This window comes from Mesoplodon mirus (genome assembly GCF_964341445.2).
Source record: "Mesoplodon mirus genome assembly, contig: HAP1_SCAFFOLD_551, whole genome shotgun sequence".
Classification (NCBI taxonomy): domain Eukaryota; kingdom Metazoa; phylum Chordata; class Mammalia; order Artiodactyla; family Ziphiidae; genus Mesoplodon; species Mesoplodon mirus.
The window spans coordinates 166,298-182,355 of record NW_028295459.1 but is presented as its reverse complement, the minus strand read 5'-3'; the positions used below and the strand labels follow the sequence as shown (position 1 = coordinate 182,355).

The 16,058-nt window shown below is 47.6% G+C and overlaps 4 protein-coding genes across 4 annotated transcripts; all 4 read left to right on the top strand.

Moving 5' to 3' along the window:
• Positions 1-1,752: 1,752 nt before the first annotated feature.
• Positions 1,753-2,958, top strand: LOC309797480 (uncharacterized protein C2orf78-like; the record flags this gene model as incomplete). Its single annotated transcript, XM_082646001.1, has 1 exon — positions 1,753-2,958. A coding segment is annotated over one exon (798 nt), but the record flags the coding sequence as incomplete, so codon positions are not given.
• A 602-nt stretch (positions 2,959-3,560) lies between these two features.
• Positions 3,561-6,323, top strand: LOC309797454 (uncharacterized protein C2orf78-like). The gene has a single exon (XM_082645978.1). It carries the CDS (start codon positions 3,646-3,648, stop codon positions 5,536-5,538), a length of 1,893 nt encoding a protein of 630 aa, XP_082502104.1. The 5' UTR covers positions 3,561-3,645; the 3' UTR covers positions 5,539-6,323.
• On the top strand, positions 6,003-13,648 carry LOC309797479 (uncharacterized protein C2orf78-like; the record flags this gene model as incomplete). Its single annotated transcript, XM_082646000.1, has 2 exons — positions 6,003-6,012; positions 11,901-13,648. 2 exons carry the CDS (start codon positions 6,003-6,005, stop codon positions 12,671-12,673), a joined length of 783 nt encoding a protein of 260 aa, XP_082502126.1. The 3' UTR covers positions 12,674-13,648.
• Positions 13,649-13,655: 7 nt separating this feature from the next.
• On the top strand, positions 13,656-15,661 carry LOC309797478 (uncharacterized protein C2orf78-like; the record flags this gene model as incomplete). The annotated part of the gene is made up of 1 exon (XM_082645999.1): positions 13,656-15,661. Exon 1 carries the CDS (start codon positions 13,769-13,771, stop codon positions 15,659-15,661), a length of 1,893 nt encoding a protein of 630 aa, XP_082502125.1. The 5' UTR covers positions 13,656-13,768.
• Between the last annotated feature and the right edge of the window lie 397 nt (positions 15,662-16,058).

Sequence of the window (16,058 nt, the reverse complement as noted above, 5' to 3'; positions counted from 1 at the left end):
GCCGCCTCCTGTGGGAGCTGCACAGCCAGCAACCTTGCTCCACTTGGCTGGGCAGGGACCCCGTCCAGTACAGTTAGTTCCCCCGACAGCACTGGGGCCAGGCCAGGGGAGAAGGGCCAGCTGTCCTGCCAAGAAGCTCATCACCCTCAAGGCAAACACCTCCAACCCTCAGACCCCGGGATATTCAGAAGCGCTAGACGGTCCAGGCTCGCATTCTCACCTGTGCGCCTCAGGGCGTGACGTGTACTCTGCGCATGCGCCACCCCTCCCTAAACTATTGCGTCCCGCAAACGCAAGCCCATTGTTCGCTCACAGGTTGCAGAGCTATAAATACCGGCAACAGCCCAAACGGTGCGCACTTCGCTTTTGGCCGTGTTGGCAACTGAAGGAGAATGCTCGGAGCCCAGCTCTCTCTCCAAGGACCGATCTCACCCAAGTTCTCTACGGGCAGTTACTTAGGTAGGCCCTGCCCCGGGCACTGGGGGACCAGCACCTGCCAGGAGGGCTCAGCTGCCCCCAGCCCGCTCCCCGCGCCCACCGACTTCCCGTGGCCGGCCCGGGTCACCCAGCTGTCTAGGGCCGGCTATCCACTCGCAGGCCAGCCCACAAGTGCCCAGTGACTCTGCATCTGTGCTTTGCCACAGAGTCTCTGAGACCCCATTCTACCATCCCGCAGGCCCTGCGCTCCTTTCTGGGGGTCCGTATCTCCATCTGCAGGCGAGGCCATCGGAAGAAGGCGGTGATGGGTGCTCTCACCTCCATGATGTCCCGCAGCTCAGGGTCCGCAGTGGACACAGTCACTGTCAGTGTGGCGCGGGGGCAGCCAGTGCCGCCCACGACGCCCAGCTGCGTCCCAAGCTGCAGCACAGAGCAGACGGTGTTGAGGGCCCTGGGAGAGAGCGGGAAAGGGATGGCCAAGCAGGAGGACGTCCCCATCATTATTGGTGGTGGTGCTATAACCACTTTACAGACGAGCAATCTGAAGGAATCAGATCGCTTGTTTCTTTCCAAAAGCACGTCAGAAATTCACTTTCGGGTAATCCTTTTGAGGTAGGATGAGAAACCAGGCTTGAAGAGGGTAAAAATGACTCTTTAAATTTACCACTTGGGCTGAGCTCTATGTGAACTCTAGGTAAGAGCGTGGGAACTGCACAAGCAAAGTGAGACACTGAAGATCACAAGGGTAATTAATAGCCGTACTGTTTTCTAACGGACAAAGAAAATGCCTGTATTATAAGTTCTATTTCTCCTGCTTTCTGGCAGTGTCATGCTCAGAGCAGCGTCCTGGCAAGGAAGTCAGGATACTTAGGTTCTGAAACCTGGTAAGGATACTAACATAATGAGAGAACTTGAACAAGTCAACCTGACCTCTCTGAGCCTCCGTTTCCTTCCTCATGAAGTGAGACTGGGAAAATAGAAGTTCTCTAAGGCCCTCCTAGTTCTAAAATGCTTCCAGTCTAGGAAACAGCATAGAAGTCAATACTAGTGCAGGCTGAAGGGAAAGATAGGGCAGGGAGAAGGTTGCTTCCATCCTAGAGAACAATGTCTGAACCATACCACTTGGGTCTTCTGCCCATCTGTGCCCAAGATGGGAGCACAGGCAGTTAATACAGAAGAGTGTAAAACTGCTCAGTCCTTACAACCATCATAACTGTCTGGTTTTTGGATTCTCAGTAAGTATTGACAGTAGAGGTGTCCTGATAACAAGAACCTTCCTCAAGCATAGTGAGAATTTATCAGTCTCCCTGATTTTTTCGTCACCCCCTTGTTCTTACAGAAAATTGCCAAAATCCATCTGTACTTGGAACTCTGAATTCTCTGCAGCACTCTCTTCCTGTGGTGAGCAATGCAGCTTCCCTAACAGCAAGTGTCTGCAACTTCTCCAGAGTCTCTGCTCCTGCCGTCAGTTCGGCATCAGCTACGGCCACCTCTTTCCAGACACACATGGGTAGTGCCTACCTTCCCCAACATTCTAGCACAACTATGTTATCTGGAGTTACTGACCAGAGCCAGATCTCCACTTCAGCTGCATCCTATCCAGGTGTTTCTGAGTGGGGCATCACAGGAAGCACTGAAAAGAATTCTTCTTCACTCGGAGACTTTACTCTGGCACTCACTGACCAGCACACAGCTGCTTCCTCCATGCTTATGGCAGCCCAGTATGATAAAACTGCAGACACCAATACCATGGCCCCTCTATATCCATCACTTTCTGCCAGCCTTGCTCAGGGAACGCCATCTCAGATTCCAAATCAGGGACATAGCCTGTCACTTCCCTACCAGGAAGGAAGCCAGGTATCTTACTATAACCACGGCACACTGGGGTCTTTACTGTATGGAGAACTTGGCTCCTGCCTGCAGTCCTATGGCTCTGTGTCATACACAGGAAGTAGGGCCTCTGTGCAACCAGAAATGGTAATGGTACTAAAGGAGATTCAGCCCACCAATATCTTACCACCAGCTTCCACCTCTGGAATCTACTACCCTGTGTCTGCGCACCACATCACAGAAACAAGTTTTCCAGGTGAGTACAAACAGCAAGAAAGTTGAACAATGAGGTCAGCATTCAAAAATGGGGTCAAATCTACAGCTGGGAAGTGGTGTATAGACAGGTAGCATTTAGATCCTGAGTCTTTAATAACCACTACCTTTGCTCAGGGCTGTCTGTATTTAGACTCTACATAAGAACACCTAGGGCTTCCCTGGTGGTGCAGTGGTTAAGAATCCGCCTGCCAATGCAGGGGACACGGGTTCGAGCCCTGGGCTGGGAAGATCCCACATGCCATGGAGCAACTAAGAGTAGCCCAGCAACTAAGAAGATCCAGTGAAGCCAAAAAAAATACATACACAGAATAAATAAGTTCAAAACATAAATAAATGAGTATAAATTTTTTAAAAAAGAACACCTACTGCAGGTGGGAAGGTGGGAGGGACACTGTAAAGGTCATCTATGCTACATGTACAAGAACCCCAAGAGCATACCAATAGGTACCACATTTTTCACCGCTGTAGCCGATCATTCCCCCTGTACTACCACACTGTATCTCTCCCTTCCCTAATCTACTGCTAGAGTCTCTTTGGAAGGTGTTTCAGAACTCTTGTTATGATAGTGCCAGTTTAACTGTCCTCACTTCCGTAATATATACCAGCATTTAAGACCTTAGGGTCCGAGATCCTGTCCAGAGCAAGCAGGCTAAGACTCTGTCTTTGTTTATCTATTTCATCAGGAAGGGCTCTACTCCCTCTCCTAGTTCATGGTGTGAAGTGTTCTTAGCCTCTCAGGAACGTGGGGAGAATTGAACGGACTCTATATGAGAATGCTAGGCTTTGTAAAACATTTCATTTTTGAAAAATAAGACTCATTTTCTAATTGACTTATAACAATCCTGTGAAATACAAAGAAAACCAAGAATCAGTGACAGGAAATGATCACCAGTAAGAATTACAACAGTCACCACTTATCTCGTAGCATAGAACACTGTCCGTGGTCCTTAAGAAGAGTTAGTAGAAATGCCTTGCCCATCTTGCCCCTATACACCAACACAGCGATCATATACCTTGAAAGGTACATGATTGCTGTGTTGGTGTTTAGGGGGAGCATCTCACTTACGAGGGACTGACTTCTACCTTGACTCCTTTGTAGGGATGGAGACTTCCCTGGTGATGAAAACTTCCCTGGGATGGCAACCTCCAATCCAGACATTTTGTGTGACACAAACTCAAGAACTCCCCGAGTCCTGCAGGAGCAGAAGTATTCAGATACTTGAGAGAAATCCACCACCCGAACTTGGGGACATTTCAGGGACAGCTCCAGTCCAGAGTGCCAGTAGTCTCCTGGCCCTGCCTCCAGCTCCAAGGCAGGGACAAATAGAGAGTAAGAACTTGGAGGCTAGTACAACCAAGCTTTCAAAGCCTCTGGATGCCTACCAGATCCCAAGAGAAAACCAAGAGCTTCCACTACTCCCTTCAGAAATCCCTGATATTCACCAGCTCCCGGGCTGCACTGACCCCGTCAGCCAAGAGGAGCAGCCTGGTTCTGAAAATGCTCATCTGGGAAAGGACAGCCTGAGTCTTGAGGACCTAGGGACACTTGAAAATGGGATGGAATCTAGCAGTGGTTTTGCAGACACTACTACACTGGCGGAGCATAGTCACCTTCCCCAGCTCTTTAATTCATTGAAAGATCTTCATCAATCCAAAGGTCCCAACGTGATCAAAGCCAAAGACACCAGGGTCATTAAAGTGAATCAGGTGCAGGAAAAGCCAAGTGTCATAAAGGATCCCTCTGATCAACCCAGGAAGAACAAACATAAAGCCTCTGAGCCTATCAGTGGTGCTCCCAAGGCCAAAATCCAGCCAAAGAATCCACAGTGCCTGTTAGGGGGAGAAGTGGTTCTATGCAATGCTGCAGTCAGTGGCAGGGCTCCTGTGAACACGGCCAAGCATTCTAAAGGCAACCCTCAGGAAGCTGCATCCAGAAAGATCAGCAAAACTAAGAGCCACGGGCAGGAAAAGACCACAAGGACCAGAGGAAGAAAGAAGGCTGAAGAGAAGAAGCAGTCAGGGAACAAAGTCAAGGCAGAAGAGAAGCCAACAATTCCCAAGACGAAGCGAAAGGAACACCAAACTGAGCTTATCCATGAGAGCATTAAAAAGCCTCGAACCTCCCTAGGCATGCGCATGCTGGAGTCTGTGAAGGTTTTTCATGCACTGGGGAAGAAGAATGATAAGAGAACTGGGCTCTCTTCCTGTCGGGTCTTGGGAAATTCAAGCAACCCTAAAGACCCCCAGCCACCCCCAGCTATCCAGCCATGGCGGCGTACCCCACGTGAGGGTAAGAGTCCTGAGAAAACTCAAGTCAAAGCCCAGAAACCAGACAGCAGTGCTGAAAAACAGTGTCCATCTCCATCCCAGTATGAGCTGCCTCCACCTAAGAAGGTCAAGTTTTCTGCCTGGGACAAGCCTCAAGCTCGACCTGCTCCTCGGAGGCCACAGTCTCTGGCCTCACATCGGCCTGCTGTGGCGGACCATGCCCAGCCTGCTTCTTCTAACTCAGTTCAACCTGCTGCAGCCAGTTCATCCCAGCCAGCTCCTGCCTCTTTGCCAGGTCCTGCCAAACCAGCTCAGCCAACTGTGACCAACCCAACCCAACCGGGTTGGACCGCCCATATCCATCCTAGTGTCCCTCAGTCTGCTGCTCCTAGGCCTGCACCCTACAAGACTTCATCTTTTGCTTTTCTCCAGCGGGGGCCTATTCCCCCTGCTCTGACTAAGCGCCGGTCCCCACCCAAGCTCCAAACCCCATTTCTACTCCAAGACTTCAGCAAGCAACGAAGACCATGGAGGGAACCCAACGTTTCTGAGCCAGTCATGTCAAAGCCCATCGAACAAGAGCAGAGACCAGAGCGGGAGGCCATGAAGAGGCGGGCTCAACAAGAACGTGAGAATGCTGCCAAATACACCTCTTTGGGGAAACTGCAAGTTTTCATTGAGAGGCAAAAGGAAATGGAAATCGCTGACTACTACGGATATTTATAGTAAGAGCTGCTAGGATTGTTGGTGCCACCTTGGGCACCAGGTATAAATTCCTCTATTTATTCTCTAATTATATATTTCTGTTTTTATTTCTGTATATTTATTAAAACAATAAAACTGAATAAATGAATGTCATCGAATTAATAGACGAGTAATAAACCTTTTGAATTTTGAGATGCTGCTAACTGTGGCGTGCTTTAAGTTTTTGTGTTTTGTTTTGTTTTTGATGGGGTTGGAATCAAAGTCTGCATGAGAAAGGAAGCACTGAAAGTTGGATGGGAGAATGAAGGAAAGGGGAGGAAAGGGGTAAAAACTGAGGAAAGAGGAAGGAACGTGGCCCAGGGCTAGGAAGGCCAGAAGAGATTTATGGATTTATGAAAGGAAGCAGGAGTGAGGAGGAAATGGCAGAAGTAAAGAGCAGGGTCAGAGGTCAGGGCTGAAAGAACAAAATGTGAGTAGAGTTGAAGATGACGGAAGGTGAGTCTAGGTTTACTAGGAGAAATAGAAAAAGTCTCTTGGGGAGGTTGGCCTTAAGTCTCACAACCACCACACAGGTATTTAAGAAAACAAGAGGTTCAGGACACATCTCGGAAAGGTTTGAGTTGCCTTATGCAGGTGTGATTATAGTGGGGGTATAGGGAAATCTACCAGAGAGGTGGCTAGGGCTCAGAGTTATCCTAGGGGATAGGGCCTGGTATGTAAATCACCATGTACTCAACACCTAAGCACCAGGGCAGCTAATGCACTATTCAGTTAATCCTGGCAACGACAGGCAAGGCCAGTATTCCTGTGCCACTTCACTTAGAGACGTGCAGCAAAGGGCTGAGGTCACATCGCATGTGGAGGTACAAGGCCTCACTTTGAGGCCCAAATGCCTCTGAAGTCCTCAGTATTTGCAAGTGCCTGCAGGCGTCCAACCTGGCTTTCAGAGCACAGCATGCTGAGGTTACTGCTGGACGACATCAAACTTCTGGACAGGCCTAAGTATTAACTTGAGGGGCTTCCTCCATTGACCAGGGGGTGTGCCACCTTCTGTAAACATCACCATCAACTGAAACGCACGAGAAAATTCCGACGGAAGCGTCCACTCTCACGGGTGAGAGCGGTGGGGGCACGCGCACTGGGTAGCCGCTCCAACAGCCACAGGACGCAGGCGCCCAGCGGTTCAGGGGCTCCCTGGGAGGCCTCATGGGGCAGCTCGAGGGAGTGAGGTTGGGAGAGAGCGGCAGGGGTGGGCGTCAAAAGGAATGACGTGGGGAGAAGGGAGAGATGGAGGCAGTGGATAGTGGATAGTGAAAATGGGAAAACTGGCAATTTTCATTTTCAAAATTATTTTTTTGAGATGTCATTCACATGCCATAAAATTCACCACCTGAGACCGCAGATTCAGTGTCATTTCGTACATTCTCAAGCCTATGCAACCATCACCATCATCTATCCCATCACGTTTTCATCACCCCACAAAGAAGCCCCCATAACCATCAGCAGGCCCTCTTCATCCCCTCCTCCTTCAGTCCCTGCAACCACACATTTCCTTTCTATCACTATGGTTTTACCTTTTCTGGACATTTCATGAAATAATACAAATGTGACCACTGTGTGGGGCTTCTTTCACTTAGCATAATGTTTTCAAGTTCGTCCATGTCGTAGCACGTGTCAGTACTCCATTCCTTTTTATGACAGTGTAATATTTCACACATACACCACATTTAAAATATCCATTCATCCATCGATGGGCATTTCGGTTTTTTACACTAATAATCTCCATTTATTGACAGTGTATTCTGTGCCAGGCAGCACCAGGCTAAGTTACTGACCTTATTTCACAGATAAAGAGGCTTGGAGAGTGTGAAGAGTTTGCCCAAGATTAAGAGCTGGCAATTGGGGGAACTGGGGTTTGAACTCAGGTGAACTTCAGAGGTAATAAATTCACATGACAGAACATTAGAAAAGGTACACAAGGGCACTCAAAGAAAAGACACCCTTTTCCCCACATTCCCCAGCCACACATTTCCCTCCTCAGAGACATCTGCTTTTGCCGTGCCGTGGAATCTTCCAGAGAATTACTTATACCTCAACATGTATGTTTCACAATTTATTGACTAATCTGTCCCACTGATTTGAAATGTCACTTTTATGGTATAATAGATTCTTATACGTACTTATGTTACTCTTTTCAGAGCTGTCCTGACTCTTTTTTGCCTATCTTTTATGTTTGCCATTTCTCTAAACTTTTTATCTTCTTTTTGATTTAAAAAACTGTTTCCTTTTCTTGTTTGTTTCTCTTAAGGCATTATCCATTATGTTCATTCACTCGTATGATTTTATTTAATTTATTTCTGTTTGGCAGTGTCGGGTATTAGTTGCAGCACGTGGTCTCTTCGTTGAAGTGCGTGGGCTCTTTCTTGCAGCTCGTGGGCTCTTTAGTTGTGGCGCGTGGGCTCCACAGCACATAGGCTCAGTAGTTGCAGCGTGCAGGCTTGGCTGCCCTGCGGCATGTGGGATCTCAGTTCCTCAACCAGGGAAGTCCCCACTCTTGTATTATTTTAAATTTAGTCAGCTTTTCTGAACTTTTTTTCTTTTATTTTGAATTCTGTCCTGAGTTCTATCATCTTACCTAATTCTGGTTTATGCTGTTCGTTCATCTGATTTTTTATTATGGTAAAATATACATAAAACCAAATTTAGTATTTCAACCATTTTCAATTATACATTTCAGTTACATTAGGTACATTCACAGTGCTGTGCAACCATCAGCACTATCCAAATTCAAAAGAATTATGTCAAGGTCTTCCCTGGTGGCACAGTGGTTGAGAGTCCACCTGCCGGTGCAGGGGACACGGGTTCGTGTCCCGGTCCGGGAGGATCCCTAATGCCGTGGAGGGCTAGGCCTGTGAGCCATGGCCGCTGAGCCTGTGTGTCCGGAGCCTGTGCTCTTCAACGGGAGAGGCCACAACAGTGAGAGGCCCGTGTACCACAAAAAAAAAAAAAAAAGAAAGAAAGAAAAGAAAGAAAGAAAAAGAAAGTCTAAACCACTAAATTCAATCATACAGGAATATAACATTTAAAAAAAATTTCTTTGGCTTTGCAGCATGTGGGATCATAGCTCCCCAACTAGGGATGGAACCCATGCCTGCTGTATTGGAAGCGCAGAGTCTTAACCACTGGACCACCAGGGAAGTCCCAGAATATAACTTTTAGAGGAGAAGTTATAAACCCCTTGGTTATATGAACTGCAGATTTTTAGTAAGAAGTCATGTATTTTAAACGACTTGGAGCTTTAAAGAAAGGAAGGAAGGAAGGAAGGAAGGAAGGAAGGAAGAAAAAGGGACTTCCTTGGTTGTGCAGTGCATATAATATCAAAAATAAATAAATTAATTAAATAAATTTAAACAAGAAAAAAATGCTGAAATCCACTGACTAATTATTCAGGTTGTTATATCTCACCATTTCCAGATACATTCCTTTATAAACTTTTAGCAAAAAGTTATCTTATGTCAGAAAAAATGAATTACAAACTTTTCTCTTTTTCCAAAATTTGCGAAATTCCCCTACACTTCTACCTTCAAATTTTATAAAAACGGAAAAGTAGTGACAACCCTTATACTTATATCCAATTGCATCATCTGGCCACATGCCTTCTACATCAATCAAATAACTACAAAACAACAAAATTCGAGTCATTTGTAAATAAAAAGGAAAGAAAATCAAGCTTTTGCAAAAAACGTACAATTTCGCTTTACAAATATAGGTAGAAAAATCCTAAAGAAACATCAGCACATCTAATCGATAATTATTAAAGAATGATATACACCATGACTACCAAAAGGCGTTATTCCAAGGACTCAAGGGTAACGCAACTTTAGAAAATCTATTAATATAACTATTTACATTAATACAACAATTTAATTAATAAATGAAAGAGAATAAAATACAGGACCAAACTGGCAGATGGTAAAAAGTTATCTGTTAACATGCAACAGTCAGTTTCGGTGAAAATGCTCTGTACGCTAAAAACAGGAGACTTAATAGGACAGAGTATTCATCAAGAACCAACAAATAACAAAAGACAAATTAGGATAAATATGAACATCATATCTAAAAAACCCTATCCAACCAACCATAGGAGCCAGAAACTTAGGAATCACCATCACTGACGGCTATTTCTCCCTCGCCCTCATCCTCAACCCACCAGCAGTGCTAACAATGATACTGCCTACATACCTCTAGAATCTGTCCACATCTTTCCACCACAATGACCACCATACCCTGGTCCCAGCCAGCATTATGCCCAATTTCTACAAAAGTCTCCTAACTTGTTTCCTCGCTTCCACTCTTTCTCCCTGCAGTGCCTTCTCCACGCGGTAGCAAAATGATAGGTTGAAAATGCAACTGGGGATGTTCCACACACTCACCTTCAACAAAAAAAGTTCAACGCTTTTCTATTACTCTTAAAGTCTGAAACCTTAAACAGAAGCGTGCACGATCGAGCTCCTGGTGGTGTGGGCACTTGTGCTCTTAGCGGCTCTCCCCTCCAGTGCCGCCAGGGGAAAGGGCAGAAGGACGCAGAGGCGCTGCTGCCAGAGCTGCCGCTTCCTGTGGGAGCTGCACAGCCAGCAACCTTGCTCCACTTGGCTGGGCAGGGACCCCGTCCAGTACAGTTAGTTCCCCCGACAGCACTGGGGCCAGGCCAGGGGAGAAGGGCCAGCTGTCCTGCCAAGAAGCTCATCACCCTCAAGGCAAACACCTCCAACCCTCAGACCCCGGGATATTCAGAAGCGCTAGACGGTCCAGGCTCGCATTCTCACCTGTGCGCCTCAGGGCGTGACGTGTACTCTGCGCATGCGCCACCCCTCCCTAAACTATTGCGTCCCGCAAACGCAAGCCCATTGTTCGCTCACAGGTTGCAGAGCTATAAATACCGGCAACAGCCCAAACGGTGCGCACTTCGCTTTTGGCCGTGTTGGCAACTGAAGGAGAATGCTCGGAGCCCAGCTCTCTCTCCAAGGACCGATCTCACCCAAGTTCTCTACGGGCAGTTACTTAGGTAGGCCCTGCCCCGGGCACTGGGGGACCAGCACCTGCCAGGAGGGCTCAGCTGCCCCCAGCCCGCTCCCCGCGCCCACCGACTTCCCGTGGCCGGCCCGGGTCACCCAGCTGTCTAGGGCCGGCTATCCACTCGCAGGCCAGCCCACAAGTGCCCAGTGACTCTGCATCTGTGCTTTGCCACAGAGTCTCTGAGACCCCATTCTACCATCCCGCAGGCCCTGCGCTCCTTTCTGGGGGTCCGTATCTCCACCTGCAGGCGAGGCCATCGGAAGAAGGCGGTGATGGGTGCTCTCACCTCCATGATGTCCCGCAGCTCAGGGTCCGCAGTGGACACAGTCACTGTCAGTGTGGCGCGGGGGCAGCCAGTGCCGCCCACGACGCCCAGCTGTGTCCCGAACTGCAGCACAGAGCAGACGGTGTTGAGGGCCCTGGGAGAGAGCGGGAAAGGGATGGCCAAGCAGGAGGACGTCCCCATCATTATTGGTGGTGGTGCTATAACCACTTTACAGACGAGCAATCTGAAGGAATCAGATCGCTTGTTTCTTTCCAAAAGCACGTCAGAAATTCACTTTCGGGTAATCCTTTTGAGGTAGGATGAGAAACCAGGCTTGAAGAGGGTAAAAATGACTCTTTAAATTTACCACTTGGGCTGAGCTATATGTGAACTCTAGGTAAGAGCGTGGGAACTGCACAAGCAAAGTGAGACACTGAAGATCACAAGGGTAATTAATAGCCATACTGTTTTCTAACGGACAAAGAAAATGCCTATATTATAAGTTCTATTTCTCCTGCTTTCTGGCAGTGTCATGCTCAGAGCAGCGTCCTGGCAAGGAAGTCAGGATACTTAGGTTCTGAAACCTGGTAAGGATACTAACATAATGAGAGAACTTGAACAAGTCAACCTGACCTCTCTGAGCCTCCGTTTCCTTCCTCATGAAGTGAGACTGGGAAAATAGAAGTTCTCTAAGGCCCTCCTAGTTCTAAAATGCTTCCAGTCTAGGAAACAGCATAGAAGTCAATACTAGTGCAGGCTGAAGGGAAAGATAGGGCAGGGAGAAGGTTGCTTCCATCCTAGAGAACAATGTCTGAACCATACCACTTGGGTCTTCTGCCCATCTGTGCCCAAGATGGGAGCACAGGCAGTTAATACAGAAGAGTGTAAAACTGCTCAGTCCTTACAACCATCATAACTGTCTGATTTTTGGATTCTCAGTAAGTATTGACAGTAGAGGTGTCCTGATAGCAAGAACCTTCCTCAAGCATAGTGAGAATTTATCAGTCTCCCTGATTTTTTCGTCACCCCCTTGTTCTTACAGAAAATTGCCAAAATCCATCTGTACTTGGAACTCTGAATTCTCTGCAGCACTCTCTTCCTGTGGTGAGCAATGCAGCTTCCCTAACAGCAAGTGTCTGCAACTTCTCCAGAGTCTCTGCTCCTGCCGTCAGTTCGGCATCAGCTACGGCCACCTCTTTCCAGACACACATGGGTAGTGCCTACCTTCCCCAACATTCTAGCACAACTATGTTATCTGGAGTTACTGACCAGAGCCAGATCTCCACTTCAGCTGCATCCTATCCAGGTGTTTCTGAGTGGGGCATCACAGGAAGCACTGAAAAGAATTCTTCTTCACTCGGAGACTTTACTCTGGCACTCACTGACCAGCACACAGCTGCTTCCTCCATGCTTCTGGCAGCCCAGTATGATAAAACTGCAGACACCAATACCATGGCCCCTCTATATCCATCACTTTCTGCCAACCTTGCTCAGGGAACGCCATCTCAGATTCCAAATCAGGGACATAGCCTGTCACTTCCCTACCAGGAAGGAAGCCAGGTATCTTACTATAACCACGGCACACTGGGGTCTTTACTGTATGGAGAACTTGGCTCCTGCCTGCAGTCCTATGGCTCTGTGTCATACACAGGAAGTAGGGCCTCTGTGCAACCAGAAATGGTAATGGTACTAAAGGAGATTCAGCCCACCAATATCTTACCACCAGCTTCCACCTCTGGAATCTACTACCCTGTGTCTGCGCACCACATCACAGAAACAAGTTTTCCAGGTGAGTACAAACAGCAAGAAAGTTGAACAATGAGGTCAGCATTCAAAAATGGGGTCAAATCTACAGCTGGGAAGTGGTGTATAGACAGGTAGCATTTAGATCCTGAGTCTTTAATAACCACTACCTTTGCTCAGGGCTGTCTGTATTTAGACTCTACATAAGAACACCTAGGGCTTCCCTGGTGGTGCAGTGGTTAAGAATCCGCCTGCCAATGCAGGGGACACGGGTTCGAGCCCTGGGCTGGGAAGATCCCACATGCCATGGAGCAACTAAGAGTAGCCCAGCAACTAAGAAGATCCAGTGAAGCCAAAAAAAATACATACACAGAATAAATAAGTTCAAAACATAAATAAATGAGTATAAATTTTTTAAAAAAGAACACCTACTGCAGGTGGGAAGGTGGGAGGGACACTGTAAAGGTCATCTATGCTACATGTACAAGAACCCCAAGAGCATACCAATAGGTACCACATTTTTCACCGCTGTAGCCGATCATTCCCCCTGTACTACCACACTGTATCTCTCCCTTCCCTAATCTACTGCTAGAGTCTCTTTGGAAGGTGTTTCAGAACTCTTGTTATGATAGTGCCAGTTTAACTGTCCTCACTTCCTTAATATATACCAGGATTTAAGACCTTAGGGTCCGAGATCCTGTCCAGAGCAAGCAGGCTAAGACTCTGTCTTTGTTTATCTATTTCATCAGGAAGGGCTCTACTCCCTCTCCTAGTTCATGGTGTGAAGTGTTCTTAGCCTCTCAGGAACGTGGGGAGAATTGAACGGACTCTATATGAGAATGCTAGGCTTTGTAAAACATTTCATTTTTGAAAAATAAGACTCATTTTCTAATTGACTTATAACAATCCTGTGAAATACAAAGAAAACCAAGAATCAGTGACAGGAAATGATCACCAGTAAGAATTACAACAGTCACCACTTATCTCGTAGCATAGAACACTGTCCATGGTCCTTAAGAAGAGTTAGTAGAAATGCCTTGCCCATCTTGCCCCTATACACCAACACAGCGATCATATACCTTGAAAGGTACATGATTGCTGTGTTGGTGTTTAGGGGGAGCATCTCACTTACGAGGGACTGACTTCTACCTTGACTCCTTTGTAGGGATGGAGACTTCCCTGGTGATGAAAACTTCCCTGGGATGGCAACCTCCAATCCAGACATTTTGTGTGACACAAACTCAAGAACTCCCCGAGTCCTGCAGGAGCAGAAGTATTCAGATACTTGAGAGAAATCCACCACCCGAACTTGGGGACATTTCAGGGACAGCTCCAGTCCAGAGTGCCAGTAGTCTCCTGGCCCTGCCTCCAGCTCCAAGGCAGGGACAAATAGAGAGTAAGAACTTGGAGGCTAGTACAACCAAGCTTTCAAAGCCTCTGGATGCCTACCAGATCCCAAGAGAAAACCAAGAGCTTCCACTACTCCCTTCAGAAATCCCTGATATTCACCAGCTCCCGGGCTGCACTGACCCCGTCAGCCAAGAGGAGCAGCCTGGTTCTGAAAATGCTCATCTGGGAAAGGACAGCCTGAGTCTTGAGGACCTAGGGACACTTGAAAATGGGATGGAATCTAGCAGTGGTTTTGCAGACACTACTACACTGGCGGAGCATAGTCACCTTCCCCAGCTCTTTAATTCATTGAAAGATCTTCATCAATCCAAAGGTCCCAACGTGATCAAAGCCAAAGACACCAGGGTCATTAAAGTGAATCAGGTGCAGGAAAAGCCAAGTGTCATAAAGGATCCCTCTGATCAACCCAGGAAGAACAAACATAAAGCCTCTGAGCCTATCAGTGGTGCTCCCAAGGCCAAAATCCAGCCAAAGAATCCACAGTGCCTGTTAGGGGGAGAAGTGGTTCTATGCAATGCTGCAGTCAGTGGCAGGGCTCCTGTGAACACGGCCAAGCATTCTAAAGGCAACCCTCAGGAAGCTGCATCCAGAAAGATCAGCAAAACTAAGAGCCACGGGCAGGAAAAGACCACAAGGACCAGAGGAAGAAAGAAGGCTGAAGAGAAGAAGCAGTCAGGGAACAAAGTCAAGGCAGAAGAGAAGCCAACAATTCCCAAGACGAAGCGAAAGGAACACCAAACTGAGCTTATCCATGAGAGCATTAAAAAGCCTCGAACCTCCCTAGGCATGCGCATGCTGGAGTCTGTGAAGGTTTTTCATGCACTGGGGAAGAAGAATGATAAGAGAACTGGGCTCTCTTCCTGTCGGGTCTTGGGAAATTCAAGCAACCCTAAAGACCCCCAGCCACCCCCAGCTATCCAGCCATGGCGGCGTACCCCACGTGAGGGTAAGAGTCCTGAGAAAACTCAAGTCAAAGCCCAGAAACCAGACAGCAGTGCTGAAAAACAGTGTCCATCTCCATCCCAGTATGAGCTGCCTCCACCTAAGAAGGTCAAGTTTTCTGCCTGGGACAAGCCTCAAGCTCGACCTGCTCCTCGGAGGCCACAGTCTCTGGCCTCACATCGGCCTGCTGTGGCGGACCGTGCCCAGCCTGCTTCTTCTAACTCAGCTCAACCTGCTGCAGCCAGTTCATCCCAGCCAGCTCCTGCCTCTTTGCCAGGTCCTGCCAAACCAGCTCAGCCAACTGTGACCAACCCAACCCAACCGGGTTGGACCGCCCATATCCATCCTAGTGTCCCTCAGCCTGCTGCTCCTAGGCCTGCACCCTACAAAACTTCATCTTTCGCTTTTCTCCAGCGGGGGCCTATTCCCCCTGCTCTGACTAAGTGCCGGTCCCCACCCAAGCTCCAAACCCCATTTCTACTCCAAGACTTCAGCAAGCAACGAAGACCATGGAGGGAACCCAACGTTTCTGAGCCAGTCATGTCAAAGCCCATCGAACAAGAGCAGAGACCAGAGCGGGAGGCCATGAAGAGGCGGGCTCAACAAGAACGTGAGAATGCCGCCAAATACACCTCTTTGGGGAAACTGCAAGTTTTCATTGAGAGGCAAAAGGAAATGGAAATCGCTGACTACTACGGATATTTATAGTAAGAGCTGCTAGGATTGTTGGTGCCACCTTGGGCACCAGGTATAAATTCCTCTATTTATTCTCTAATTATATATTTCTGTTTTTATTTCTGTATATTTATTAAAACAATAAAACTGAATAAATGAATGTCATCGAATTAATAGACGAGTAATAAACCTTTTGAATTTTGAGATGCTGCTAACTGTGGCGTGCTTTAAGTTTTTGTGTTTTGTTTTGTTTTTGATGGGGTTGGAATCAAAGTCTGCATGAGAAAGGAAGCACTGAAAGTTGGATGGGAGAATGAAGGAAAGGGGAGGAAAGGGGTAAAAACTGAGGAAAGAGGAAGGAACGTGGCCCAGGGCTAGGAAGGCCAGAAGAGATTTATGGATTTATGAAAGGAAGCAGGAGTGAGGAGGA